Source organism: Dendrobium catenatum, unplaced genomic scaffold (genome assembly GCF_001605985.2).
Source record: "Dendrobium catenatum unplaced genomic scaffold, ASM160598v2 fragScaff_scaffold_621, whole genome shotgun sequence".
In the NCBI taxonomy this organism is placed as follows: Eukaryota; Viridiplantae; Streptophyta; class Magnoliopsida; order Asparagales; family Orchidaceae; genus Dendrobium; species Dendrobium catenatum.
This window is the reverse complement of record NW_021319083.1, coordinates 26,602,846-26,630,260: the sequence shown is the minus strand read 5'-3', so window position 1 is coordinate 26,630,260 and position 27,415 is coordinate 26,602,846. Positions and strand designations below refer to the sequence as shown.

The 27,415-nt window shown below is 35.8% G+C and overlaps 1 protein-coding gene across 4 annotated transcripts; it reads right to left on the bottom strand.

The window, feature by feature from the left end:
• Nucleotides 1–22,738, bottom strand: LOC110111159 (AP2-associated protein kinase 1). 4 transcript variants are annotated; one of them, XM_028695281.1, is made up of 9 exons: nucleotides 22,293–22,738; nucleotides 19,177–19,677; nucleotides 18,612–18,777; nucleotides 18,473–18,523; nucleotides 17,932–18,114; nucleotides 17,715–17,826; nucleotides 16,503–17,149; nucleotides 16,182–16,384; nucleotides 621–754 (listed from the first exon to the last, which is right to left on the bottom strand). In XM_028695281.1, exons 2-8 carry the CDS (start codon nucleotides 19,635–19,637, stop codon nucleotides 16,220–16,222), a joined length of 1,785 nt encoding a protein of 594 aa, XP_028551114.1. In that variant the 5' UTR covers nucleotides 19,638–19,677; nucleotides 22,293–22,738; the 3' UTR covers nucleotides 621–754; nucleotides 16,182–16,219. The 4 variants fall into 4 exon arrangements, with proteins under 4 accessions (XP_020698569.1, XP_020698568.1, XP_020698570.1 ...); XM_020842910.2 differs by lacking the exon at nucleotides 16,182–16,384 and having other exon boundaries at nucleotides 1–754; nucleotides 22,482–22,732; XM_020842909.2 differs by lacking the exon at nucleotides 16,182–16,384 and having other exon boundaries at nucleotides 1–754; nucleotides 22,293–22,731.
• Nucleotides 22,739–27,415: the final 4,677 nt, after the last annotated feature.

The following is a 27,415-nucleotide window of genomic DNA, read 5'->3' as shown; positions in this document are numbered from 1 at the left end:
TAACCAATGGAAAGCACTGAATTTTATTGAACTATCAATTCGAAATAGAAATAGCATCCAAATGACCTACCTTCTTTACTCTGAACTATTTTATTACACACCATGAGATCTTGAACGAGAGAATTTCAGTACAGAATCATAAACTGATGTAGTGTTATAAAAGGCTGGAGGAACCATTGATCTATCCTTCCAGTATACATGCTTTGTATATGCAGAACCAAACTCCCATTTGTTCATCAAGGGAAAAAAAAAAAAGAATAAAAGCAAAGGAATGCATGTCCCGTATATGCCTTTGACCCATCCAACAACAAACAATAAAAGAAGCCCATAAATGTCTTCCGTTTTACTGGAAGAAAAGAATCGCATGTGATAGGAAAGCTAAGGATTGAAGAACCCTGTGCAAAATGGAAGGTACAAGCTAGAAACCAGTCCAGTTGCTTGGTTGTTTTGCGTTGAGTTTCTTCTCCAAGTCGCCACCAAATCTCTGGGAAGGACCGTTCCAAGCAGGTGCAGTTGTACTGGATACCTGAGAACTGAAAGGAGGAGCAGCATAGTTAACCTGGTTCAGTCTCCCATTGATTGGCCAAGACAATCCTGAAGTGTTGTTTGGCAAAGGCATTGGTTTGGGCCCATCATCAAAGGCTTGCCATGGCTTGGGCTCATGACTGGGTGCTGGAAGTGCTGCTACTGCTGTAGTGCTTGCAAGGATCGCTTGCTCGAGTTCCAGGAGGTTAGGATCCAATTTATCCTTTCGCTGCATTAAAAAAGCATAATTTAAATGGATAACATCGCCATCAATCGTAATCATTTACCTTGTCCAAACTAAGAAGTTTGGCTTTTAAGAACATTCATTTTATATTCATGAAACCAATAAAAAAATAAACTAGTAAAAATTGCTGGAAGCTGGAATTTATAGTGATGAGCAGGTATTAGATATTTTGAAAATACACCAAGAGAATAACCGTATTTTTCTCCTTTGTAAATAAGCAATAGCAAAATTCAGTTTAACCGACTTTATTATAGGTTTCTGATAGGAAATACTTGAGTTTGCAAGTAATCCTAAGGTAATACTTGAGTTCGCAAGCAAACCTAACCCAAATCGGTGAACAAACAGCAGCCAAATGGCTGTCCACAGCAGGAAAAACACAGCAAACGGCTGTGTACAGCAGTCAAGCAGCAGAAATTTAGAGGAAAACTGAAGGAAAACTCAAAGCACAACTTGTATTCCACTAAACGATGAATAAAATAGCAAGATACAATTGATCCTCAATTCGAGAGGAGGATCGATCTCTCCCAAATCTCTAGACGCCGCTAGAGCCCAAAGAAAACCTAAATCTAAGAGATCTCAAATTTCCGCCAAATTCAAGATACTCAAACCCTAGGAAAACCAACTATTTAATGCATACAAATCAAAAGGAAATCCCTAAACAGTCCCTACATTCAAATTTCCCTCTCAAAACCCTCAAAAAAGCTTCCTAAAATGCTCTAATGGGGCGGTCGGGCCGTTCGATCTCCGCAGGAAGCGGAGATCCCACGGTATTTGCGAAATGTCGGTCCCGTGCGGACCTGGCTGGACCGGTCTAACAGTTTCCTTACAGAATTTGTTGTCGGGATTTAGGAATTCATCATTCATGCTAATTCTTGTCAATGGATTCCTAGCAATCAATTCAAGGTGATCATGCGGTTTGAAGCAGAGATGTTCTCCAACAAATGCTGCAACGTGCAGCCAGCAAGGACTAAATTAACGTCGTTGGTCCTCCTTTAACTAGCATTTAATTTATGGATGACGCCCTTCCTTTTTTGTGATGCAGATGTCAAACAACTTCAGTGCCCAATTATCTAAAGAAGCTTTGGGTCTAAAATTCAATTATCTCTCTGATAGGAATAAGATCTCCACACAACCAAAAAACATCAATAAGAAAAAAAAAAAAAAAAAAAAAAAAAAAAAAAAAAAAAAAACGTAGCAAAAATCAAAGAAAAACAATGAGATTATGGGCTAATTTTATTGATATCGGCACTACAAATCAAGATACAAGTTAATATGCTATTCAAGAGGTAGATCGACTCTCCACAAATCCTAAGCGCCGCTAGGAACAACTCCAAACAAAATTACTGCAAAACAGAAAATCTCATCATGAAAATAAAATAACCCAATTAATCATAAATAAACCTTCTTAATTCCCCCAACATCTGAATTAAAATCAACTCACTTTCCCTAAATAAACTTTCCTAATTCCCTCCCAAATCTGAATTCAAATCTGTCATCTTTCCCTAAATAAACTACCCTAATTCCCTCCTAATTTTGGTTTTCTATGGTAAGTAAATAAAGGTTGAATTAATCACCTTTGAACCCCCTTTAGCCTTGCCGCCGCCGCCCACACTAGTAGGGCCTATAGGGTTCTTCCGTTCGCCAGCTAGACCGACACTACTTTCTAAGACCAGGTTGATTGGCTGGACCGGCTCAGTCGATCCATCAATACTCCCATTCCAAAAAGAGTCATCTTGTTCTCAAGGTGGAATGAAATAAATTGCTATTGAATCATCCGATATGGTTCCCATGTTGCTTCATAGTCAGTCAAATCCTTCCATTTGATCAGCACTTCTCTAGCTCCTTTGGTTGTCGAGCGAACTCCTCTCACTTCCATTGGCTCCAAAATACCTCCATTTTTTTTTTGTCAAGTTCATAGACAGCATCGTTGATAAACTATGGTCGCCAATAACTTCCCTAAGATGGGACAGAATACTGGGTGTATGGGGGAAGAAGAGGGTAGCTACAAATGATACGCCACGGCATCAATCCTCTCCACAACTCATAAGGCTCATAGTATTATGGAGATAACTTTGCATTTCTTGTTCGAGCTAAGATCTACTATCTGTAGGGTCCAATCTTAAAATACACCTTATCACCCTAGATTTCCCTCTAATAACTACCCTCCTACCCTCAACCTTGACTTCATCGTTAAAGCCTTCCAATCAATTTTGGTCTTCCCCAACTTTTGTAGTCACTTCATTCCCAGTATCACATCGTGCTCCCCAAATCTAATGGAAGAAAGTCTTCCAATACCTAAACCTTTGGAAGGATTAGAATCACCTCTTTGCAAATTTCTCTACTCCTCTCTACTTTTCCTATTCCCAGCAAAACCCCAAATCCCCCATGTCCACTAATTTCAATCCTAATTGATCCACCATCCTATTAGAAATGAAGTTGTGGGTAGATCCACTATCCACCAGTACTGCCATCTCATGATGCCCGATCTTCCCCTGAATATTCATGATTGTTGAGATAGTTGCTACTTAATTTTGCATGTTTGATATTCTTCCAATATGTTTTTAATGATTCAAAATATTATTGATTTAATTATTATTTCTCATAATATATTTTGGAAGAATTATTTTTGCTCTTATGTGTACTAATATTTTTGAAAATCATACTCCGGATTGTTGAAGACTTCGAATCAAGAACAGTTTAGAGTTTATAGTAATCGAAGTCTGTATTTTTCATTTTATTCAGTCTGAGAGAGTCTGATTGTAATTGAGTAACTGAGCACACACACACCGGGGGAGAGTTTTAAAATTCATATTTTTAAACTGATCGTACTGTATGATATCACTTTGTATGGGACGATCTGGTCAGTTATTTTCCCCAATGAGCATTTGAACGAACATGAATGAAAATATTTTTTCTAAGTATAGATCGTACGGACGATATTTAATTTCGTATAGGGACGAACGTCTCTGTTTTGACCTCAGACGAAGATTGTACGAACGATATTTAATTTCATCCCAGGACGAACGTCTCTGTTCTGACCTCGGATGAAGATCTTACGAACGATATTTAATTTCGTCCCAGGACGAACGTCTCTGTTCTGACCTTGGACGAAGATCGTACGGTCGATATTTAATTTCATCCTAGGACGAGCATCTCTGTTCTGACCTCGGATGAAGATCGTACGGACGATATTTTATTTCGTCCCAGGACGAATGTCTCTGTTCTATCCTCGGACGAAGATCATACGGACGATATTTAATTTCGTCCCAGGACGAACGTCTATGTTCTATTTTCGTACATTTCATCATGACGTTTCGTACAGACGAACTTTGAAATTTTTCTATTCAAACCGGACGATGATCGCGTACGAAATTAGTTAATACTGATTCACAACATGTTCATACGCAACAATATTTGAATTGTTCGTATGTACGAACATACAATCGTGTACGTTCAAATTTGAAAACTTCAATTTTCAGGACGATTTTTCGTGTCTTTTGTATAAAAATGTCCATCTTAAACTGACTGAAGACTTCTTCTACTTCTGTCTACGTGAATTTTCAAGAGCATTTAAAGGAGTGTATGTGAGAGAGTGTTTGAGAGAGATTTCTTGCTAGTGGAGTATAAAGGGTTCACAAGGTTACTCAAAGGTAAGGATCTTTGTGTGTGATTTATATTCTTCACTCTTCCTCTTGTCTATTTAGATTACTCGTGAGAAGATTCTTGAAGAAGATCTGGTTCTCTTTCGACACTTGGAAAGTGAGAACAGCTGACGGTACTTTGCCGACACTTGGAGGGTGTGAAAGGACGAAGGTACTTTGCTTACACTTAGAGGGTGTGAAAGGACGAAGGTACTCTGCCTACACTTTGAGGGTGTGAAAGGACGAAGGTTCTCTGCCTACACTTGAAGGGTATAAAAGGATGACAGTTCTCTACTGCACCGGGGATTGGTGGAAGAGAGTTTTGTAAAGGCTTATCTGCCTTGCTGTGAGGGCTAAAGGAGAGTCACTTTTGGTAATAGTGTAATGTATGAAGATGGAGTCTTCAGGGAGTGGATGTAGGTCGTGTTTGATCGAACTACTATAAATCTGTGTCATTTTTATTTCCACTGCTTTCTTGCTGCAAGTTAAGAATTTCGTGGTTGAAAATTTTCTTTCAAAATTTTAATTAACTTGCTACAAATCATTAATTGGTTTCTAATTTTTAAAATCCAAGAAGTAACTTTTAAAAGTACCAATTCACCCCCCCCCTCTTGGTTAGCTTTGGGACATTAGCTTAGGTTTAATAACTTATTCTAGTTTTAACAAGATTTAATAAGTGGTATCAGGGCGTTGATTCAAAATCATAAGTTTAGACTACTTTTTGATAAACAAGCATGGCTACTTTTGGAAACCGGAACACACCTGAAGGATATTTGATTACTAGACCTTCTTTATTTGATAACATCCCTTTCGATTTTTGGAAAACATGCATGTCTATATTTTTACAGTCTTTAGATTATCGTATATAGATCTTAGTACAAGAACGGTATACACAACCAACTAGATTAGTTGATGGCATTAGAGTTGAAACACCTTTTGCAAATTGAACTGTAGAAGAACGTGACTTGGCACAGTTAAATACAAAATGTTTAAACAGTTTCTTTTATGCACTTAAGTCAGAAGACTACATGCAGGTCTTCACTTGCAAAAGTGGAAAGAACATATGGGATAGATTTCATATCACTTATGACGTAACTAACGAAGTAAAGCAATCTAGCATAAAAAACTTAGAAAAATTATCCAAAAAGATTTGGTTAGAGGTATATCAAAACTAGACATTACTAAGGATCACCTTTGCGATGCATGTATATTAAGAAAACAAGTGAAGTTCTCTTTTCAATCCAATAAGGATCTTAGAACTAGTAAGTATTTAGAGATTTTATATATAGATCTTTTTGGACTAGTTGGAACTATAAGTCTAGGAGGGAAGGTATACGGATTTGTGATAATAAATGACTTTGCTATATTCACTTGAGTTAAATTCTTATATCATAAGAGTGAATCATTTGAGAAGTTTAGAGATTTTTCGACTTGGATTCAAAAAAATTAAGTTGTGAGATTTTAACAATCCAAAGTGATCACGACGGTAAATTTGAAAATGAAAAAAATTGAGAATTTTTGTAAAGAGAAAGGAATTGATCACAAGAATGTAATTTAAGGTGGTGAAGCAAGGAGTAACTCGCATGAAGGAACACTTCTCCGGCTCACACAAGAATGTAGCACTTTATGCGAATGTTCTAGATAACGTGAAGGAGGAAATTATAGCTTATATGAAAAAGAGTACGACGGTTAAACATTTACAACATGAGCAATTTTATGAAAGGGTCGAACATGGTTCTTACTTTGGGAACGAGAGTGGAAAGGGCTCTTCCTCCACTATACATAATAAAGGTGCACGGGGTCCTATGGACCAGTACATGACTACTCCAGGAGAGGATAAAGGACTAGCACAGATGATACCTGCGGCTGGTACTAGAGAGGGTCGATGGCAGGTTTGCATGGATATTGACAAAATTTTTTTAAAGAATGTTATACCATTTGATGTTGCGACATCGCCGGCCTGCTTCAATATGTTACGGTCTGTAGGGTTGTATGGGAGAGGGTTGGAGGCACCTTCTATGTACGGGTTGCGAACGTGAATTTTAAAAGAGCTGCAGAACACAGAGCATAACATTGATGAGATTAAACAGACATAGATTGAGACTGGTGTTACCATTATGTCAAATGGGTGGTCTGACATGAAGAGCAGGAGCTTGATTAATATCCTTGTCAACAATCCCTACGGCACTATGTTTTTACGATCAGTTGAAGCTTCAAATGAGGTTAAAAATGTTGAATTCATTTTCAATTTACTAGATAGAGTTGTTGAGGAGATTGAGGAGCAATTGATTGTTCAGGTGGTGACTGACAATGCCAGCGCATACAAAGCAGCTGGTCAGATGTTAATGAAGAAGAGGAAACACCTGTATTGAACCCCCTATGCAACACACTACATTGATCTTATATTGGAGAAACTTGGTGATTTACCTCAACATAAGAGTGATCTTTCAAGGGCGAAGAAGATCACAAAGTTCATATACAACCACTCATGAGTCTTAGCTTTAATGAGAAAGTTTCAAAGAAGGAAAGCATCCATCCTGCAACCACTAGGTTCATTATTACATTTGTTTACTTCAAATCATTTTCAATTCCTAATGCAAATTTATTCTACAGGTTTGCCACATCTTATTTGACACTATAGAGCCTGTTGGATGTGAGACAACCTCTTGAAGCAATATTTACATCAACACAATGGCTTAATTCTGCATGGGGGAAAAAAAACTGAGGGGAAGGAAATACGAAGGCTTATTTTAAATGATAAATTTTGGGCCATTGTGATCTATACCATATTGAGCACGAGACCCTTAGTACAAGTCCTACGTTTTGTGGATGCCAAGAAGAAACCAACCATGGGTTTTATTTATAATGTTATGGATGAGGTGAAGGAGTTGATTGCACATAACTTGGGAGGAGAGGAGGCAAGTTATAGAAAGATTTGGAATATATTGATGCTCGGTGGGAGATACAATTACACCGTCATCTACATGCAGCAGCGTATTATTTCAATCCTCAATTTCAATATTCAAAGAGGAAATCATCAAACCCGAAGGTGAAGCTTGGCTTGTATCATTGCATAGAATGACTAATACCGGAGCAGACAGATAGGGAGCTTGCAGATTTACAACTTATTCTATTTCGGAATAAGGAAGGATTTTTTGGTCTGCAAGCAGCAAAATCAACTATTGTCAAATGGTCTCCATGTATACTTATTTTTGTAAATGCAAAACACTTTATTATGTTCTGATTATCATTTTTCTTCTTGAAAATAGTTGAATGGTGGATCCAATTTGATGATTCAACCCCTGAGTTATAGAGTTTTGTTGTTAGAGTTTTGGGCCTCACTTGTTCTTCTTCTAGGTGTGAGCGAAACTGGAGTACATATAGTCAAGTGCAAACAAAGAGAAGAAATCGACTTTCAACACTCAGAATGAATTCTCTTGTGTATATTATGCACAACAAAAGGTTAAGAGATACGAGATTGAGGAATAAGGGGTTGAAGGAGGATGAGGACCCGTTGGTGTGTGATGATGTGGCATCTGATAATGAGTGATTCATAAATGATGAGACAGATTTGCCATTATCAGACTTGCAACTAGAGGATCTAAGTGTGGATGTCTTGAGGGGCGAAGCAGATCAAGTGGGCACATCCACTAGTACCACACCACACACATCCACTAGCTCTGCAGCACAACATCCAAATAAAAATATTCCATAACTTCTTATATGCTATTACATTATATTTATATCAAGTAACATGATAATGATCATTATTATTGAACAGGGAAGAGAAAAGTGAGTCATATTGAAGATGATAAAGATATGACATTCATAGGTACAATTGGAGAAAAAGATTCCCTAGAAGAACCATTTAGTGCTGGGACATGATTGGATTATATATATTCCTTCTTATTTGTACTTTGGAAGTTTGGATAGACTATAATTTTGTGGTTTTGTACTTTAGAACATAATTTTATTGCATCTCCTTTCTTAATTTTCACTAATTCCACTTGTCATTTAGATGTTTTTATTGTATGATAGAATATTGCTATTATTTACATACTAAAACCCTTAAATTCTCATTTACGCAATTCTGCATCCGTGAGGCTTACGCCTCACACTGCCTCGAGGCTTACGCCTCATCTCACGGACGAAAAACGCTTCGAGACTTATTTACGCAATTTTAAATCTTGTTCAAAAGCATATTATTGCACTCACTTCACCCTCCTTGTATACATGTCTATAAGGTGGCAGTCCACATTATCGTCAAGGGACTTTGTATGTTTACTTATGGAATTGGCACAAGTGTTACAACCAATCATCATTGTTCTTCCTTGCTTTTTAATGTTTACTTGCTTTAACTTGTCATTGGAGTGTATATCATAAACATTGGAGCCTATCTAACCTGAACTCCATTGTTCACATATTTGCATTATGACTTTAGTAATCAAAGTTACCACTTAACATTTATTATGGCTTCATGCTCATTTATTTGATATTTGATTGCTATTTGAATTTTGAATTATGTTCATTGTTGTCCCATTTGAGTTCAAATAAAGTCCTCAATTGTTGCTCGGTTAAGTTCGATTCGAATTCAATGTGCAAGTTCAAATTCACAAGTTTTGCTTGAGTCCAAATTAAGTCCACAAGTACGTTGTCAACTTGTCTAAGTCCTTGTTCAAATTCAATTGAAGTTCAAATTATCCTTAATTAGTATCCAAATTAAGTTCAAATTAGTGTTTAAATTTGATCTCAAGTTTATATTAATCAATTTAAGTTCTCTTCAAGTCCTTTGTTGTACAAAATCAAGTCTTCTGTTGGCCCAAAATTTGTTCAATTCCTCTGCATTTCAAATGAAATTTCGGCAGCCTCCCAATGTCTCCCCCATTTAGGAAAATTTTTGGGAGACTAGCCTTCCCCTCTACGCCACATGAGCACTTCAAGTAGATGTCCGTAGACACCACGGCTGCATTTTATTCAATCCCCAAGATGCTACATGAGTATTTAGGGTCTTCGGTACCTATTGAAAAGAGTACAGTCATTTTTCTACATATGGGTACTTATTTTTATCCCTTTCATGCTACATGAGCGTTCCGGGAATTACCCGCCTCGTCGCAAGCGTCGCACCGGTTTCCCTCCCCTCGTGCTACGTGAGAGCGTGGGGAGGTTTGCCGGCTCATCACAAGCCACGAGTGAGGGATTTTCAAGTTATAAATTATATCTTCATAAATGGATCAGCAGTGCTGGCTCGTTGATCGAGCCAAGAGGGTTAGGCACATTTCTCTTTTTTTTAAATTAATTATAATCAAAATTAATTAATCATAATTAATTAACAAATTATCTTTAATTAATTACTTATAATTAATTAAGATATTTAATTAAAATCATAAGTTATAACTAAATTTATTGGCAGATTATGGGTTTGGCCAAAGAAGTGCACGAAAGGATGAAAGTTACCTTCCAGCTAACGAGCTCCTGTATTGCTTTCGATTAAAATGTGCAACTTTCGATCCCTCAAGAAGGGAAGTCGTTGAATGGGTGAAGTTGGACAATGGCAAGGGAGCTGAAGAAGCGCGCGGGAAGCTAGAAAGTTACCTTCCAGCTAACGAGCTCTCGTCGTCGCTCCTGATCAAAATGTTGTAACTTCTGTTCCGAGAGGAAGGGAATGCCGTCGAAGGAGCGAAGTCCAGCAACAACAGAGGAGATGGAGAAGCACACGAACGGGAGTAAGTTACCTTGACTGAGAGCGAGCTCTCGTGGTCGCTTCCGATCCAAGATGTCGTTGTTGCGAATCTAGATTCAGGAATTATAATTTTGATGATAGCAAATATTTCTATTACTTCTATTTTTCTACGATTGTCTTACCTACTAACGTTTCAAGTTCACAAGATCAAATTGCAAATCAAATCAGCTCAAGATTGGGTAGATTATGACTAAGTCAGCTTGTAATGTACGTCAAGTGTCTTTTACCTTTTCTTGAGTCCATTATATCAATGTGGGTCATGATGCTAAGTAACTTTGCACACACACACTTGGAAAAAAACTCTGACTGTTTTAGAGTTTTCTGTTTTCAATCATATCATCCGGGACGATCGGTCAAAAATAAAAATCCTAATTAGGGCATTCTGGTTAAGGCAGCCGCAATTAAGCAAATCATCCTGGATGATATTATCATTGTCCGAGATGATAGGCTCAAATCAGAAAGAATCAATCGCCACAACCTTTTAGGCATGTTTTATTTTTGGACACCATCCAGGACATCGTCCTGGACGACGCACTACAATTATGCCTAAATTATTTTGGTAATTAAGTAAAGAAATTACGGTTTGATTGCTCGATCATATCGTTCTGGACGATCACAGGATCGTCTGGGATAATCAGTTAAACAAATCTTAGTTCTTCCTGGACGACATGAATGATGCTCTGGACGATATGTATTGATATGAACAAATCATCCAGAACGATCCATAATCGGCCTGGAAGATCGATTATCTTTTTCATCGTCCAGACATCCATTCAGGGCAATATTCTGGACGATATGTGACATTTTGAACTAATCGGCCCGGATGATCAAGTTACTTTTAAATCATCTAGACATCCATCTAGTGCAATGTTCTGAACGATATACGATGAGTTGAACTAATCGTACATGACGATATAATATCGTCTTGGACGATCTGAACGAAGGAACCTTCTAATTATCCAGACTCTCCCAAATCGTCCTGGCTGATTAAGCTATATTCGAACTGATCATACATGACGATCAGTCGATCGTCCTGGACGATAGTTGATGATTAATTGCAAATTAGGACAAATTTGAAGCCCTTCTTTAAAAGATCTCTTGTTTTCTCAAGTAAAGATCTTTTGCTATTGTCCTGACCTTAGAGAGCCAAGAGGAGAGGGAGAGCAAGGGAGAGAGAGAGAGAGGATCTTGTGAGGGGGAGTTCGAGAGAGGTCTACTTCAGCAACTTATCGAGGTTCTCTGCCTGCTTCAGGAGGAAGCAAAAGGAGTTGAATTATCTGCTTCACCTGGGTCGGTGGAAAAGAGTTTTCTGTACGGGCTTCTCCGCCTTGCTATAGGGGTAAAAGGAAAGATACTGAGTTTAGTGCAATACACGGAAGAGAGGCTCCGGGGAGTGGACGTAGGTTTTATAAAGCATTGACTTTTTTTAATGACTTGATCACCCAATGTTACAATCCCACTACTAGTTCTATTACCAACTAAAATTACACCCTATGTATTCAGCTTTATATCTACTCAAATGAATACCTTTGGACGCCAAGGTTGATCTCCATAATTCAAGTTTTCCTTCAAATCCCTCTCTAGTCTTATAAAAAAGAAGAATATCATTAACAAAAAACAAACAGGAGGGCACATCCTCTTGCAAATGTCTAGTAAGAACATCGATGACTAAAGCAAAAAAATAAAGTCTTAAAGATGATCCTTGATGTAATTCACTGAAATAAAAAAATATTTGGCCAAACCACCTTATGTTTGAACAAAAGTAACAGCTCCTATTTACATATCCTTACTCATTTTTTCTAGAATTCTTCAGAGCACTGTTGGCTTAAGAAAAATTACACGAATGGATGAATCCCGTTTTATAGCTCTAAGATTACATTTCCCTTAAGTCAGATTGAAGTTAACCAGATTTCCCCTGAGGATAGTGTCAGGGTTTAAAGATCTGGGATCCTTACTTCCTATGAGCGCAAGCACTCATGGTTAATTACCCCTCTTACTACATAAGAAAGAACTCTCGATTAAGGATGAATAAATTTTAGGTAATTTTAGTCTCAATAGTGAGTGAAATGGAGGTAAACCCGATCAAGAACCCATGGTTTCGTCGTCTCGGGTATACCGTAGTTTCAATCTACCAACACTAACAATCATTGATTGTAGTGTAAAGGGAATCTGATTAGCAGCCATGGGTTGCCTCCTCTCAGGGATCCCGAGTAGACTGAAGTGGTTAGATTTGAATTTTAATTTGATTAGGTGCTTTTAGATTTACATCTATTAGAATACCCAAAAAATTTATTTAGTTTGGAATTTATAACTTCATTAAGAAGTAACCCAGAAATTTGGTTTGGAGCGGGTCTTATGGCTTCTTTAGGAAGTAGCCCAAGGATTTAGATTTGGTTTGGGACTTACGGCTTTCGTTTAAAATAGCCTGGGGATTTAATTTAGATTTGGGGCTTATTACTCTGTTTATGAGTCGCCCAAGGATGGGTCTTACAACCTAACTCTATAGTAAGGCTGCCTAGAGGTTTTAAATTATTTGGGTTGGACTTATGGCTTCCCTTAGGAAGTTGCCTGAAAAGCGGGTCTTACAACTTAATCCTTTAGACTAAGATGTCTATAGGTTTAAATTTTGATTATTTGAGGTTTAGGATCATTGCTATTTTTTTAACAATTTTTCTAAAATGCAAGGGCTTACGACTTCAGTTAGAAGTTGCCCAATAGCGGGTATTACAACCTATTCCTATAGACTAGGATGCCCAAATGTTTTAATTTGGTTTAGATTGGATTTGGATTAGGTCTTAGTACTTCCTTAGAAGTTGTCTAATGATGGGTCTTACGACATAGCACTTTAAGCTAAGTGGCCTGAGTTGTGGGTCTTACAACCTAGTCCTTTTAAACTAGTTAGCCCAAATGTTTTAAATTTGATTTAGATTGGATTTGGATTAGGTCTTAGTACTTTCTTAAAAGTTGTCTAATGATGGGTCTTACGACATAGCACTTTAAACTAAGTGGCCCGAGTTGTGGGTCTTACAACCAAGTCATATAGACTAGAATGTCCAAGTTATGGGCTTAATTATTTAGAAATAGGGTCGTTCATTTAGAAGTTCTCTAACATGCGGGTCTTACTGCTTCTCTTAGAAGTAACCCAAATGGCGGGTCTTACAACTTACAACTTAGTCCTATATACTAAGATGCCCAAATGAGGGGTCTAGGATTGTATTATCACCTAAACACTTCCCTCAGATGTCGAACTTACGGCTTCTATTAGAAATGGCCAGTGTTTTAATTAGGAGTTAAGGGTTAGGTCAATTTTTTTACCTAAAACTTTCCCCTAAAGTCGGGCTTACGACTTTGCTTTGAAAGCTGCCGGGTAGTGGGTCTTACAACCAAATTCCTATAAACAAGGCAGCCCAAAGGTTTGAATTTGATTGTTTTGATTGGATTTGAGTTAGGTCTTATGACTTTTTTTAGAAAGTTGCCTATTTTTGTAGGATTGTTAGGGTTGTTATACTTTATTTTAAAAGTATCCCTAACACATGGGACTTACGACTTCACTTAGAATGGCCCGTTGGTGGGTCTTCCAACCTAACCCTATAGGCTAGGATGCCCAATGGTTTAAATTTGATTGTTTGAGTGGACAGTAGTTGTTTGAAACTAGACCACGGTGATTTTCAGTTGGTTGTTTACTAGCACTTGTACTTACTAGTTTGATCATTTGTCGTTGTAACACTAGTGTTCTTTTGCTACAGCATTTTCATTTCTTTTAGTAGATCACTTTTTTTGCATCATTGTACTAGTAGTTTACTGGAATATCCTACGCTTTAGCATTAAATTTAATGTTGATTTAATTGTAATGCTAAATGAATTTAATTTATTTGTTGCAGGAGTTCATACAGGAGAGACTTTTGGAGAGCTTGCATAATGTGTAGTGTAGAGTTATGTATTGTGGAGAGTTTGAGAGCTTTTATTTGAATTGAGAGTTGTGTTGAGTGTTTGAGAATTTGTTTGAGATGAATTTGAGTTTGAGTTATTTGAGTTTGTTTTGAGAGTTGATTGCTTTGTATACATGTCTATAAAAATGAAATTTACAAAGAAAATTTACCATAAAAAAGTAGGTTTATGTTTCCAACAATTCTAATATTTGAAAATATGCGTTGTAGATAACTTCAAGCTCTTTGGCTTATAAGGCAAAGAGGGCAACTCTTTCAATTTCCCACACTATTTAGCTCTAGCAGAAAATTTACTTTCAAGTCATTTTTCCTTTCGACATGCAAGAAAGTTTCAGAGACTTGTGGAAAGGAAGTTATCCAAAATGTGGAAGAGTTTTCCTTTTCATGCAATGTTTCAATTCAATTTTTCCTAGATTAGAAATCAGATTGACATTGCTCATTCATTAAAAAAAATGATTTGAAAATATAATTTATAAAAAAAAATTGATTTATAAAAAAAAAATCTAATTTGAATTAAACCATTCCAATTTATATAAAAATCTGATTTATATATGTTAAAAAAAATCTATTTATATAGAAATTGATTTATAAAAAAAAAATCTGAACATATGAAATTTAATTGATTCAATCGATAGATTAAATGCTTTTTTTTTAGAGATCTGCGTTTTCCAAAAATCCTCTAAAGTCCAGAATTGTCGAGGAAATTTCGGCTACCTCCCGGCATCACCTCCCCACCGAGGGAGAAATGGGTACGGCGCTTGCTGTATTTTCTTCCTATCCGGACCTAAGGTCAATAGCGTAGGGTCTTCAAATTAAAACCATCCTGGTCGGACCTAAGGTCGACGACACAAGATCTTCAATTTAAATTCTTCCTGACCAGATTTAAAATCGACGGTACGAGGTCTTCAATTTAAATTCTTCCCGACCGGATTTAAAATCGATGGTACGAGGTCATGCAACTCTCTTTTTTTTTTTTTTTTTTTTTTTTTTTTTTTTTTTTTTTTTTTTTTTTTTGTTCTTTCATTCATTTTGTTTTTTCTGTAGTCAACAAGCACTTCTCTTGAAACTTTATCATAGGCTTTCTTTAAATCAATAAAAATCATTTGTAGATCCTCCTTACTCTCTATATATTTATAAGAAAAATATTTTTTTATCTTCATCCTTAATGCACTTCAATTGAATTAAATACTTACTTCTCCTACCGCTTTGATTGGCTCACTTATACATACATCTTTCATCCCCTTGTTATCTAATCTGTAATATAAATCACTAAAAGCTAAATTCTTTACATCACATAATGCTTTCTTAAACTCCCTACAGGCTCCTATATATAATGTATGTTTTCAATATTGAATGTTGTTCATAACATGTTTTTAAATCCACAGTCCACAACAAACTAGTAGAAATTTGTTTATCCTGAATTTGTTGAAAATTTCGACAATGCTTTTGTGTAGCATCTAGTGAGGGGTATCGATGAATGCTATCAGAACCTCCTATAGATGTCAAGAAAGGGATTCAGGGGTGTTGAACAAAGCACTTAGTTTAAAAGGAGCCTTCCACCCATGCCAAGAAAATGGGTATCGATAGCATCATCAAACTAGACTCGTTAACTAAAAGGAAAAACCTATGAACTAAAGGATGAAAGCATTAGGATTCAAACATGTATAGGAAAGACATGGAAGTTTTCTCTTAAAATCCACAATTTCTATCTTTAGGAAGTCGTCATCTATCATAAGGTTTCTGACAATACTTAACGGATTTTGTTTGCAAACTCTCCTCTCTTCTCTAAGATCTTCACCACGTCCTTGTACTTACAGAGAATAGAAGAGAAGGTGGAGCCTGGTGGTTATTGCTTTGCTTTCGAGTGGTACCTACCAAGTGGGTCCCATTTAATAAATGGCTTTGCAAAGAATCTCGATTGGGCTTAAATCTAAAAAGTCTTACACATATCACATTAAATATACAAAATCTGATTGTCTCAATTATACATAAGCAAGTAATTACTAAATATAAACACATAATCTTGAATCCCTATGCTGGTGTTAAGTATGTCGAAGATTAATTTATTGGGCAGATTGACTTACATGAAGGGAGAGTTGACCCACTATTAACTCATTAACTCCTAGGGTGTCGACCCTCTTGGGGTTGCAAATTGGATCAACAAATAGAGTAACATGCAACTAATACTAATGTCATGGTTGTGGAACTTTGGAGATGCCGATAATAAATTAGCAGCTTTCTCAACCACAACATGGGAGGGTGATCGACTAAGTGAGGGAAGACAACACTAGCCAATAAAAAAAAAACCAAAATTAATTTAAAAACTAAAATGTGGGGTATGGAAATGGCCTCCACCGCCAATCACAATTATAATACAAATAAAATAAAAGTGATAGTAAGCATACCAAAGTCGTGGATGGCAAACTAGCAGGAGAGATCTGGCTCTTTGAGCTGTCTTTGCTAAGAGGGGATGTGGTGGCTGCCACAAGGGAACGTTTCAGCTCATGGATTTCCTTTCTTTGTGATTGACAAATAGCTATCAACTTCTCATACTTGGAAGCTATTTCAGCTTTCTCAATGTTTGTTTGCTTAAGCTGGTCCTTTAAGCTATTCACTTCGGAACTTTGCTCTTCCATCACTGACTTACTTTCACCAAGGATCCTGCTACTATTACCAGTACTTTGTTGACTGATATCAAGAATAGCAACAGACGCATCAAGATAGTTGCTCTGTGAGGCCGGTTGCCCCTTGTTATTCAATGGGTTAATTCTTTGGGAAGTATGCTTCTTCTCTACTTTGGAAACTATGATTTCAGGGTCCAAATCTTTTGGAGGGGCTTTATCATGTATGACTTGAGAGCCCTGAGAGCTGTTAGAACCCTGTGCATGCTGAGTGGACCAAAATGAACCAATATGAGCAGCATGCCTGCTAGCTTTTGCAGTAGACTGGGAAGGCTTAGCCTGCTGCATTTCCTTATTCCGTTGAGCATAGTCTTCAGATGACGGTGGAGGAGGGATTCTTTGAGGAATAGTATTAACCCCTTTAGTAACACCTAAAACCATGTTTGCAAATAAGCCAAAGAAAATGCTAGTTTATTTTGCACAGGAAAAAAACACAAAACTTCAAACATAACTTCTAGAATGTCATTTAATACAAAAAGTGCTTATCAGTCATCACAATTTCAACAAAAAACATTTCATTTAATACGGATGAAAAAAGGCCTAAATCTTAACAGTTTGCAAACTTGAGAAAGTAGTGCTTAAAGGGCAACAAATTGTGGTTTTCAAAATAGCAACATAAGAAGACATAATAATTGAAATGAAATTTTCTGCAATAATCAAACAAAGCTCTATGAATATATTTTACATTTGAAGTTTATTCGCCCTAAATTTAGGAACATTTCTTTAAATGTAACCTAAATAATCTGTCAAAATATGTTAAAATTAAGGAATTCAAATTAGCAAATCATCAGACTCAGAAATATGAATTTTGAGTATATTATATCTCATCGGGATAAGGCCTAACAGCTTTTGTGCATATACTAAAGGGATTGTTAATATGAATGAGATTATGATTGTTAATACGCATGAGATTATAAACTTTAGAAACTTAAGCACCTTCCTGATGTAGCTTTGCAGTAGGAGGGTGCATATCAATCGCTGATGAAGAGTTGTCAGGTAGATGCTTTTGCAACCCCAAAGGCAGAAGTTCATTGACACGAAACCATACCTGACATTAGAAAACTGCTTCACAATCCAGAACAGGTACTGCAAAACTGATGGACAAATAGTGTAGGTTTCTGCCAGTAAAAGCTTAATCAAACAAAAAACTTGCCTGTGTGATGTCTGGCCTGGCATCAGGAGAGCCCTGGATCATATCCTTGATAAGCCCTATCAAGGGTGCACTATATCTTGGCAATTCTGGAATCTGGTAGCTCACATTTATGATCTGCAGCTTAGATTCACCGTCAAATGCAGATTTTAGGTAGCAGATTCGATACAGAAGGCATCCTAGAGCCTGCAAAACCAAACATGATTATGCTACTAGCTTCCTCATACAATCACTACCACATCCAAGGTTTTTCTCAGGGTAGTGGGGCTTTATGGAGTGCAGTACTTTGAGAAGGCTCAAAAGTAGTGGAAGCTTTTAGTTGGCATCCCTCCTGCAGTACATCTGCATTACAATTAATAATCATTTTGATCCATTATTCATTCTAATTGATAGATTATTACTATATGTTTTATTAATATGATTATTTTAGTCTAACATTTGATCATTTTAATCCTAAAACCACCATGCAAGGGAAATTATACAAACATATAAGAAGATAAGTTGCTAATCATAGGAAAAGCATGGTTAAGTGTTAATGACTCACCCAAATGTCTACCTTCTCACTAATAACGTCCCTCCGATAAAGATCCCACATCTGCAATTAGCAAAGTAAAATTTCCCTTCCATGATGTCAGCAGGCATATAGGAAGATTAAATTAGGAGAAGCTAAGAAAATATAAGACCTCAGGCGCTCTGTAAGAAGGAGTAGTATGCTTTCTAATACTGTCCTCTTCAATACCCATTTCTTCAGGCCTCGTAAAGCATTTATGATTGCAAGAAGTGCTACCAAAATCACAGAGTTTCCAGGCTCCATCAGCTCCTAAAAGCACATTTTCAGCTTTTAGGTCTCTGCAAGATTTAGTGTTAAGGATGCTAAATCAACGATAATGTAGAAGTATGAGTGCAAAAACATGTAACTGTTAGTTTCAAAAAGAACCGAAGGTGACCAATTCATCAGCAGGCCCAAATACTACTGGAATAGTAAGACAAAAAACTAAACTAAAAGCATAAAGTTGCACTCACCTTCTCCTAGAATAACTAGCTAATATAAAGCATGGTTAATTTTTATATATTACATTAAAATCAATAGCTAGCATGGAGCATAGCTAAATTTTCATGTCAATTTCATAAACAGTGAAAATAAAAACATAGAATCAAAAGTTCATGCTAAAAACTGAGCAGATCGGTCATGCTCTCAAACATTAGCATGCCTAGAATGAGGATAGATCTCTATAAGAATAAATATACCTATGAGCAATGGGCGGATGTCGGCAGTGCATGGAAAACACTGCATTGCACACATCCCTGAAAATCAAAAGGATGTGTTTTTCTTCAAAAACATCAGCTCCGTTTTCAAGGAAAGTAGCCAAAGACCTTTCACAGAACTCCATTACAAGTATTGCTTCCTTCGTCCTTCCCATGTCTATTATGGTGTAGGACATAAGATTAGTGATATTTGGATGCCCTTTCAACAATTTCATTACTGATATTTCTTTCATAGCAAGTTCTAACGATTCTCCATCATTACAGATAATATGCTTCAGAGCATACTGCCTACTTGAATGTACGGCATCCCGAGCTAGATAAACACAAGAAAATCCTCCTGCTGCTATTGGATTTCTAACATGAACTTTCAAATTTCCTACATCAATTGATCGGCCTTCTAAGCTGGCTGATTCTCTATGGCTGAACGGCTTGAACCTCCACATGTCCGGAAATAACAATGATTAATAAACTCAATGATTAGATCTGCAAAGGAAAGAAAACAATTACCTATGTAGGTTAAATAAAAGAAAAAAACTAGACTTACTATTTCATTATGAACAAGATATATTGTTAACAATACCCTACAGCCATAGAAGGAAGAGAAAGCCAGTTCTGTTAAAGGAAATCCATTTGAAAAATAAAAGTAAATTTTTTGGCTTTCACAAAATATTTTGAAAAACCTTAAGTAAGAAAAAATACCATTTGCATGTGAAATAATTCTTGCCAGGAACCTAGGATGACATGATAGTTTGATGCACATGCAAAATTTATTTTTTCAAAAACAAAAGTTCAACAATATGACCTGACATCTAACATTTAAGGCTATACCAATGAGTTCCAACGTTGCACATTCATCAAAGGCGTAAATGTCAAAAACTTATTAAGCATGTATTCATTAAACAGCTAATAAACAGCTCACTTCCAAATCAATAAATGTTTTAACAAAACAAAAAGAGATTCACATAGAAGGATTTACCAATAGGTCATTTCATGAAATATAAATCTAAAATTTTAACATATTATGCTTCAACAATGGATGCTAATCGGTTGAAGAGACATATAGTTGGTAATGTTGATTTTATGGTGTTCCTTCCTTCCAAACTGTTAGCAATAAGCTTTATGAACTCTGCATTTTATAAAGACTTGCATCAACTGTTAATCCAAGTTTAGCTAAGCCACATGTCAGGTTCCTAATATCTACTTTGACTTTATTTAAGAAAATAGATATAGAAATGAACAAGCTAGAGCATCCACAAGCTTGTTCTTTTAATGTTAAAAACATACCTTTTTTTTATTTTTTTATTTTTTAATTTTTTTTATTTTTCATTTTTTTTATGTTAAAAACATACTTTCTTGTCACTTAAAAAAGTAAACCAACTAGAGCTCGATACATGCTTGTTTAGCAGGGTATTTAATGACTTATTTCATGCTCTTATCAAACTTGCTTTCATACTGTACACTTTAGTAGAGTATATTAATAGAGGCATAGATAAGGTTGAAGTCTATGTCCTTTACTTAAACAATTATTAAGTGAATTACATCAATTTGCATGACAAACAAAGAAGAAGTTTAAGTTTAATTATGAGGTTATATATTTAAATCATAGTGCCAAATATTGAATATGTTAGGCCTGATTAAACATTGTTTTGACTTCGCACAGAAATGAGTCATTAATCTAGTCCACCAAAATATATATTTTTATACTAATGATTTTAAAGACAAAAACTCATTATAGAACAAAAACCTTTTCATTGTTGTTCTTAAAAATTAATGCAATTCATTTGGTATGCTAAGGTCTTATGAAGTATCAATGTTAATTAGAAGTAAAAATTAAATTGAATCAAACAATCTAACGAATTGTTCAACATAACTTCCATCACACTATACCTCTATTAATATACTTCACTTAAATTGTACAAGACAAAAGAAGTTTGACATGAATGCTAAGGTCTTATGAAGTATCAATGCTAATTAGAAGTAAAAATTAAATTAAATCAAACAATCTAACGAATTGTTCAACATAACTTCCATCACACTATACCTCTATTAATATACTTCACTTAAATGGTACAAGAAAAAAGAAGTTTGACGTAACAATAGAAGCCGACATAAAAAAAGCTACTTGACTACTCGACAAGCATCAAAAGAGATTCTAATGAGCTCTTACTGAGCTAAATGTTAAAGAAAAATGACTTTGTTCACAATCTGATTTAATAAATGCACCATGTTCACTATTTAATTTTCTATGGTCAGCTTCAAAAAACTCATATAATTGTTTGACATTGGCATAAAAGCCACGATTTTAATTTTTATTTTTTTCAGAGAATATTGAGTAGAAGATCCACAATCATAGGTCTTCGAATCTATGCCCTACAAAGGAAACCTAAATCCTCAACCACTGGGGGCAATCAAGTGGCCATAAAAGCCATGATTTTGCAACTTGTTTTTACTATCCTCTTTCAAATTATATTTAAATTAATAATTCTTGTAGTCTGCTTTTAAAACTTTGTTTCGATTTAGTTTTTGTAGCAACTACAACAGTTTCTTCTTTCTTAACCATAATATCAACCACTCGCAATATTTCACATCATAGGATTGCACAGTGAGTGTTGAATCGAGTAGTAACAACTCTAAATAGTTCAACTTCAGAACTTATTGTCAGAAATTACATGATTATTTGGGAAGAATTCCATAATACATAAAAGGTCCGCTTACATGGTGAGTCGGTGGAGATATAAAAAGATTTATTGGAATTTAAACATTTTCATTTAATTGGCACCATTCAGTTGAGATTTTCTATGAAATTGGGTACCATTGATAAACTGCCTGGAAGACAATACCCACATCGAAATTTCACTTAGCGCTGAGAAATGATTTATGTATAAAAGCAGTATAAGACAATGAGGTCAACAATGCTTCCCTGACGATATCCAGAACTATGTCCTTTCACATCAATCGAAAGTATATTTTGGTAAATACTAGACCTAACATTCGTCCGCATATATGCTAAAATTTAATCACAAATTTGCAGAATTATCAAAACCCTTGCAATATTCTACTAGCTAAGGAATCCAACCGAGGAAGTAGGTGAAACATACATAAGTTCGTTACATATAATCTGGAAAAAAAATGCGACCGATCTGTGATTTGACTAGATCACGCGCATATGCAATAACTGAACAAAGCCTCGCGGAGTGGAAGAAAAAAGCACCACGGATCCCTCTTCTGAGCTTCCTTCAATAAGGGAAAAAAGAATAAAGCAATTATAAAGGAGAAAGATTTCTCGCCTATGGAAGGGGAACCAAGACAGGAAGCGACTGGTCTCCAATTCTCGCTTGGAGATTGGAAATGAATAGCATTCCCTTACTAAAAATTGGCAGCGAACTCTTCGCCGGAAAGGACAAAAGATAGTGCGGTAAAGAGTAAGAGCCAAACAGGCAAAATAGAGCTGGAACACAAAGCAGGCCGAGAGGGTTTCTAAAAAAAAAATTAAGAAGACGGTAGAGCTGAACGGTTCGCGACGGGCCCATCCTACAGCAACAACATGCAGATCCCAACCAGCTCAGCCCATTTCAAACATGTCTTCCTGGCCTTCTGTGGACTACAAAGATCATAAGCGTGCAGTTGGCTTCCACGGCACAAATGCATTTAATTCCTTCTGATTTTTTTTTTTTTTTTTTTTCCCCGGCCAAAAATGTTTTAATTCCTTTTTTTTTTTTTTTTTTTTTTTGACAGTTTTTGTGAATTCATAGTTGTATATCACTTTAAAAATGTAGAGAATATTTCTCCAATTATTGTTATACTTCTAAGAGTAAGTTTAATATGTTATTAATAGTATAACTTCTTATATATCATGTGTTAATATCTCATAATTTGATGTTATGAACTATCCATTATAATATAATAAAATAATATTTTGATCTTTGTTGTAAGATAATAGATTTGCAACAGTAGAGTGACATGGTTTTACGTCATAGGGATGCACAAATGCCTAGCACACAAATAGTTAAGCGAGAGAGCTTGAAAATACTAGAGATTTTTTATGTGGAGAACTAGAAAAGAGAAAAAGTATGGGGTCTAACCAAGGTGCTAGAGATTTCACTACGTATAAGTGAGAAAAGTTGCCTTGTCCCCTAACTTCAAGACAACCAAATTACAATAGTGTAGAGAATCAATCAAAGTTTGTATGGGTGCTAGAGAGTCCGAATAACAATAATCAGGTGATAGAGGGTTGGAAGGACTATAGTCAGGCAACAGTGGTCTAAAGATCCTAGTCGAGCGCCTGAGGTCGAAGGACTCTAGATGGATGATGCTAGATAGAACCAACGTCTGCTTGCTACAGAAGTCAGAAGTATGGTGGCAATAGCTGGGTAAAGGTATGACAGAGGTTTGATGATAGTGGCGGCATAGTGAAGGTTCGATAGAAATGGTGGCCAAGCCGAGATCTGGTAATAATGCGGTTGGGTAGAGGTTCAACAATGGTTGGTGGTCAGGCAGAGGCTCGATCACAAAAACTGGTTGGGTAGAGGTTCAACAATGGTTGGTGGTCAGGCAGAGGCTCGATCACAAAAACTAGGTGAAGGTTCGACAATCACCAGACATAGGTCAAGTGGTGGCTATCAGGCAAAAGTTGGTTGAGTAGAGGTCCAACAGAAATCAACTGCAAGGGAGAGGGATGGAATGCGGGGCAATATTTGTCGTCACTGAACTTTCACTCGACTAAGCTCCACTGCACCTCGATCTAGATGCCTATCATTAGACCACCGCGTGACCATCATCATTAGACCTTCATCTCTATATGGTCATCACAACCAAAGCTCTATCGAGCTCCGACTACCACCGGGCCTCCGTCTAATCTCCACCATCAAATTTCTACTCGGCCTACCACCGCCAAACCTCCTACCTCTACTGGACCCCTGCCTAATCACCTTCGTTGGGACTCTACCCAGCAACTAATCATCGAAAAGCCATCTGATCTCACTATCCCCTGATCTCTGCTCGATTGTCATTGTGTCGCCATTGTCATACCTCTATCACACCTTCAAATGATCACTACCACTAGACTTCTAACTTCTGCCTAATTCCAACCTCAGTCCAGTGTCACCCGAGCACTATCCTTCAATCTCAAGCACACAACAATAATCCTCAGACCACTGTCATCGAACTATTGTTCTTCCCACTCCTGTCGACCACGATCATTCCGACTCTGAGCACTCATACTAACATCTATCAATTCTCTATACTATTGTAATTTATTAGCTTCTAAATTAGGAAATGGGTCAACCTTTGTAACTTACTCATACATAGTATAATCTCTTCACTTGGGCGATGCCCTATAGTTTTCTCTTTCAATTTTTTTGCATAAAAAATCTTCGGTGTTTCCAAGATCTCCCGCTTATTAGTTTGTTTGATAAACTTTTGTGCATCACTAAGGCATAAAACTCACTCACTCTACCAGCCTGCCATAATAATAAGATGTAAAACTTACTTATGAGAAGAGGCATGAGAATATTAAACTTATGAGAAAAATGTTGTAGCTTATTCCATATTTTCTTGGTTCAAAGATTACAAAAGAAACACTCAAAAACAATAATTATAATGTATATGCAATGCTTCTAAAGTCTAGTCCAATGTTTGATGCACTTATCACCTTCACTTGGGCTTTCCGGGTTCTCAATTATCATATAACATGTTCTTAGAGTTTTGATAATTATAACCATACACCATTTGAGAACTTCCTAATTGCAATTCATTATACCTAAGGAGATGGATTATGAGGACTCCTTGAGCTTTTTGATAAAGCTTATATTCACTAGAGCCAAACTTCCATGCTTACGATAACTACTACTTATAATCGCTAGGTACTTAGGTTTGATAATCTTTAATGCACCTTGAAAAAAGAGGATTTAATCAACATTGCTTTGTAATCATATTAAGTTTTCTTTATGTTATAACTTATTGTTGAGGTGCCAATTTAATATATTACGAAGATAAAGCAAAGATTAAAATGCACTTGAGTATGATGCAGAAAAAAAAAAGGATGAACCTTTTCTTTATCTGTATGTTTTAGGGTTTAGGGTTGGCCCCATGAGCCCAAGAGTTTTCATGATTTTGATGATAAAAAATATTCTAAGAAAAGTCTATTAGATTTTAGCATTTAGTATAGAGAAAGAGAAGTGATTGCCATTTTCAAATAATTTCTTTAATGGTTTGTGTTGGAAGTTTTTGTCGTCGTCACTCACTAAATGACGCCATGTAAGACTACTTCTATTTATTATTTATTCTTACTTTAGTTATTTATTTCTCGATTGGTGCTAAGTATTCTAGAGAAGAACACCTAGAAGCAGTGCCATTGTCGAAGAATAGTGTAAAGGGAAGTTATCCCAAAAAGAAGGTTAGTGTAAAGGCTTCTCCACCTATTCAAGGAGAAATATTTTTAATATAAGCTATGTAGGAAATCCTAAGTTCGGTGTGCAATAATTTTTCAATATAGAATATTGCTCATTAACCACATAAAAATCAAAGTGTTTGAATAGCTATTTTCCTCTACACAGTTTCTTTATTATCTTTATTGATTATTTATTCACATATTTTTGCTGAAAAAAATTCATTAAAAAAAAAAAAAACCAATTTTATGTCCCCTCCTTCCATCTTTAGGTTGATGTAAAATTATAGTGCCCCACCAGTATCACCATGAAATGTTAATGCTATTGAGTACTTTTATTATGGAGATTACATTGTTTAAGTTAGTGAACAAGAACGTTATAGAGTCCATAGCGAAGGAAGTCCATGACCATATCACAGGAAATGACATGGATTTAGGGATTTACTAGTGCTTAACAAAGTCTTGAAAGACCCATGACTCTATATGACTCTTCAATCACCATGTACTTCCTGCATTACTGGTATGAGATGCACATGATGACTCCTTGACCACTATCAAACACTAAAAAAATTTTCATTTAGTTTTGAATAAATCTTGCAACATATTGAAGATTTGGAGGATTTCTTCAGCTCTTTGTTTTGATAAGATTCAATTGTACAAGTCACTATTGATTAGTTTATTAAGTTCTTAATTGCCAAAGTGAAAAACAATTGAGGCATAATTAATGTGATTTTCCTCTTACTAGTTTCAATTACTTTAAAACTTTGAGGTTTTTAAAGTACACGTTTACTCCACCATCAAAGAATTTGATATATTAAATGAAATGTTTAATTTCATGACGGCCTTCCATGTAATTATAAGAAGGATACTAGCAAATTAATAACTTTGAATGGCATAATAATTGTGGAGATTAATACAAAACATAATATAGTTTTAATTCATATATTATACTCATTTTAAATTAAATTAAAAGATTTTAAAACTCAATCAATAAATCATCATGATAATTATCCTATTTATTTATTCACTAAAGCCTGACTAAACAAATAAAAGGTATGTTATTACTTGAGACAATTAAAAATAAAAATAAAACATAAAAAAACTTTGGTTTACTGTATAAATTTTCTTAAGAAAAATATATTTTGGATTTGAATTGATTTGATTAAAATTTATAATTTATCCATAGAGTATAAAAAATAGCCGACATCACTCCAATTTTCACCTACAAATATTTGACCTTCATATAAAATGTATTAACTTTTATGATAGAGAGTCATAATGTATCTTGGTGGGCTATTAATTTTAAGAAAATGAATTTAATTCATAAAATTATTTGATTTTGTGAATTATTTGAACCATCTATAAATCAAAATTTATCAGGTCATAAGTAGTATTGAAGCGAATCTTCTCTAGTCACCTAAAGTTTTTGTTCTAATTTAGGCTTCATTTGGGACAGCTTGCTTATTGCTTTTTAAAGCAGGTTTTTTAGTAAAAAAAAATTGAATTAGAAAATTTTGTACTAGAAAGCTATTTTAGAATGTGATTAGAAAGTCATCCTAAATGAGGCTTTATTTGGGACGGCTTTTTTACTGCATTGTAAAGCTATTTTTTATAGAAAAATCTTTGGCGATGATCAAAGGCCGGGTGAAAGACAAATGATAGTCAGTGGTCAGGCAGAAGTTCGACAATGGCGGTGCTTATACCGAAGTTCGACGAAGGTTGGTGGCTGGAAAGAACTAAGGAGATGACTGTTGGAGACCTGGCAAAAATCCGACGATGGTTGGTGGTCGGGCATTGGTTGAAAGAGTTTGGTGGTAAGAGATCTCATATTTCTCT

What these genes read in the sequence shown, in the direction of transcription:
- LOC110111159 (XM_020842910.2), bottom strand. Translation starts at nt 19,637, where the DNA reads ATGTGGAGGTTCAAGCCGTTCAGCCATAGAGAATCAGCCAGCTTAGAA. An exon ending in GTGAGAAGGTAGACATTTGG is followed by an intron (nt 18,115 to 18,472) that starts GTGAGTCATTAA and finishes TTGGTTTTGCAG; the next exon opens with GCTCTAGGATGCCTTCTGTA. An exon ending in CCAGGCCAGACATCACACAG is followed by an intron (nt 17,827 to 17,931) that starts GCAAGTTTTTTG and finishes TTCTAATGTCAG; the next exon opens with GTATGGTTTCGTGTCAATGA.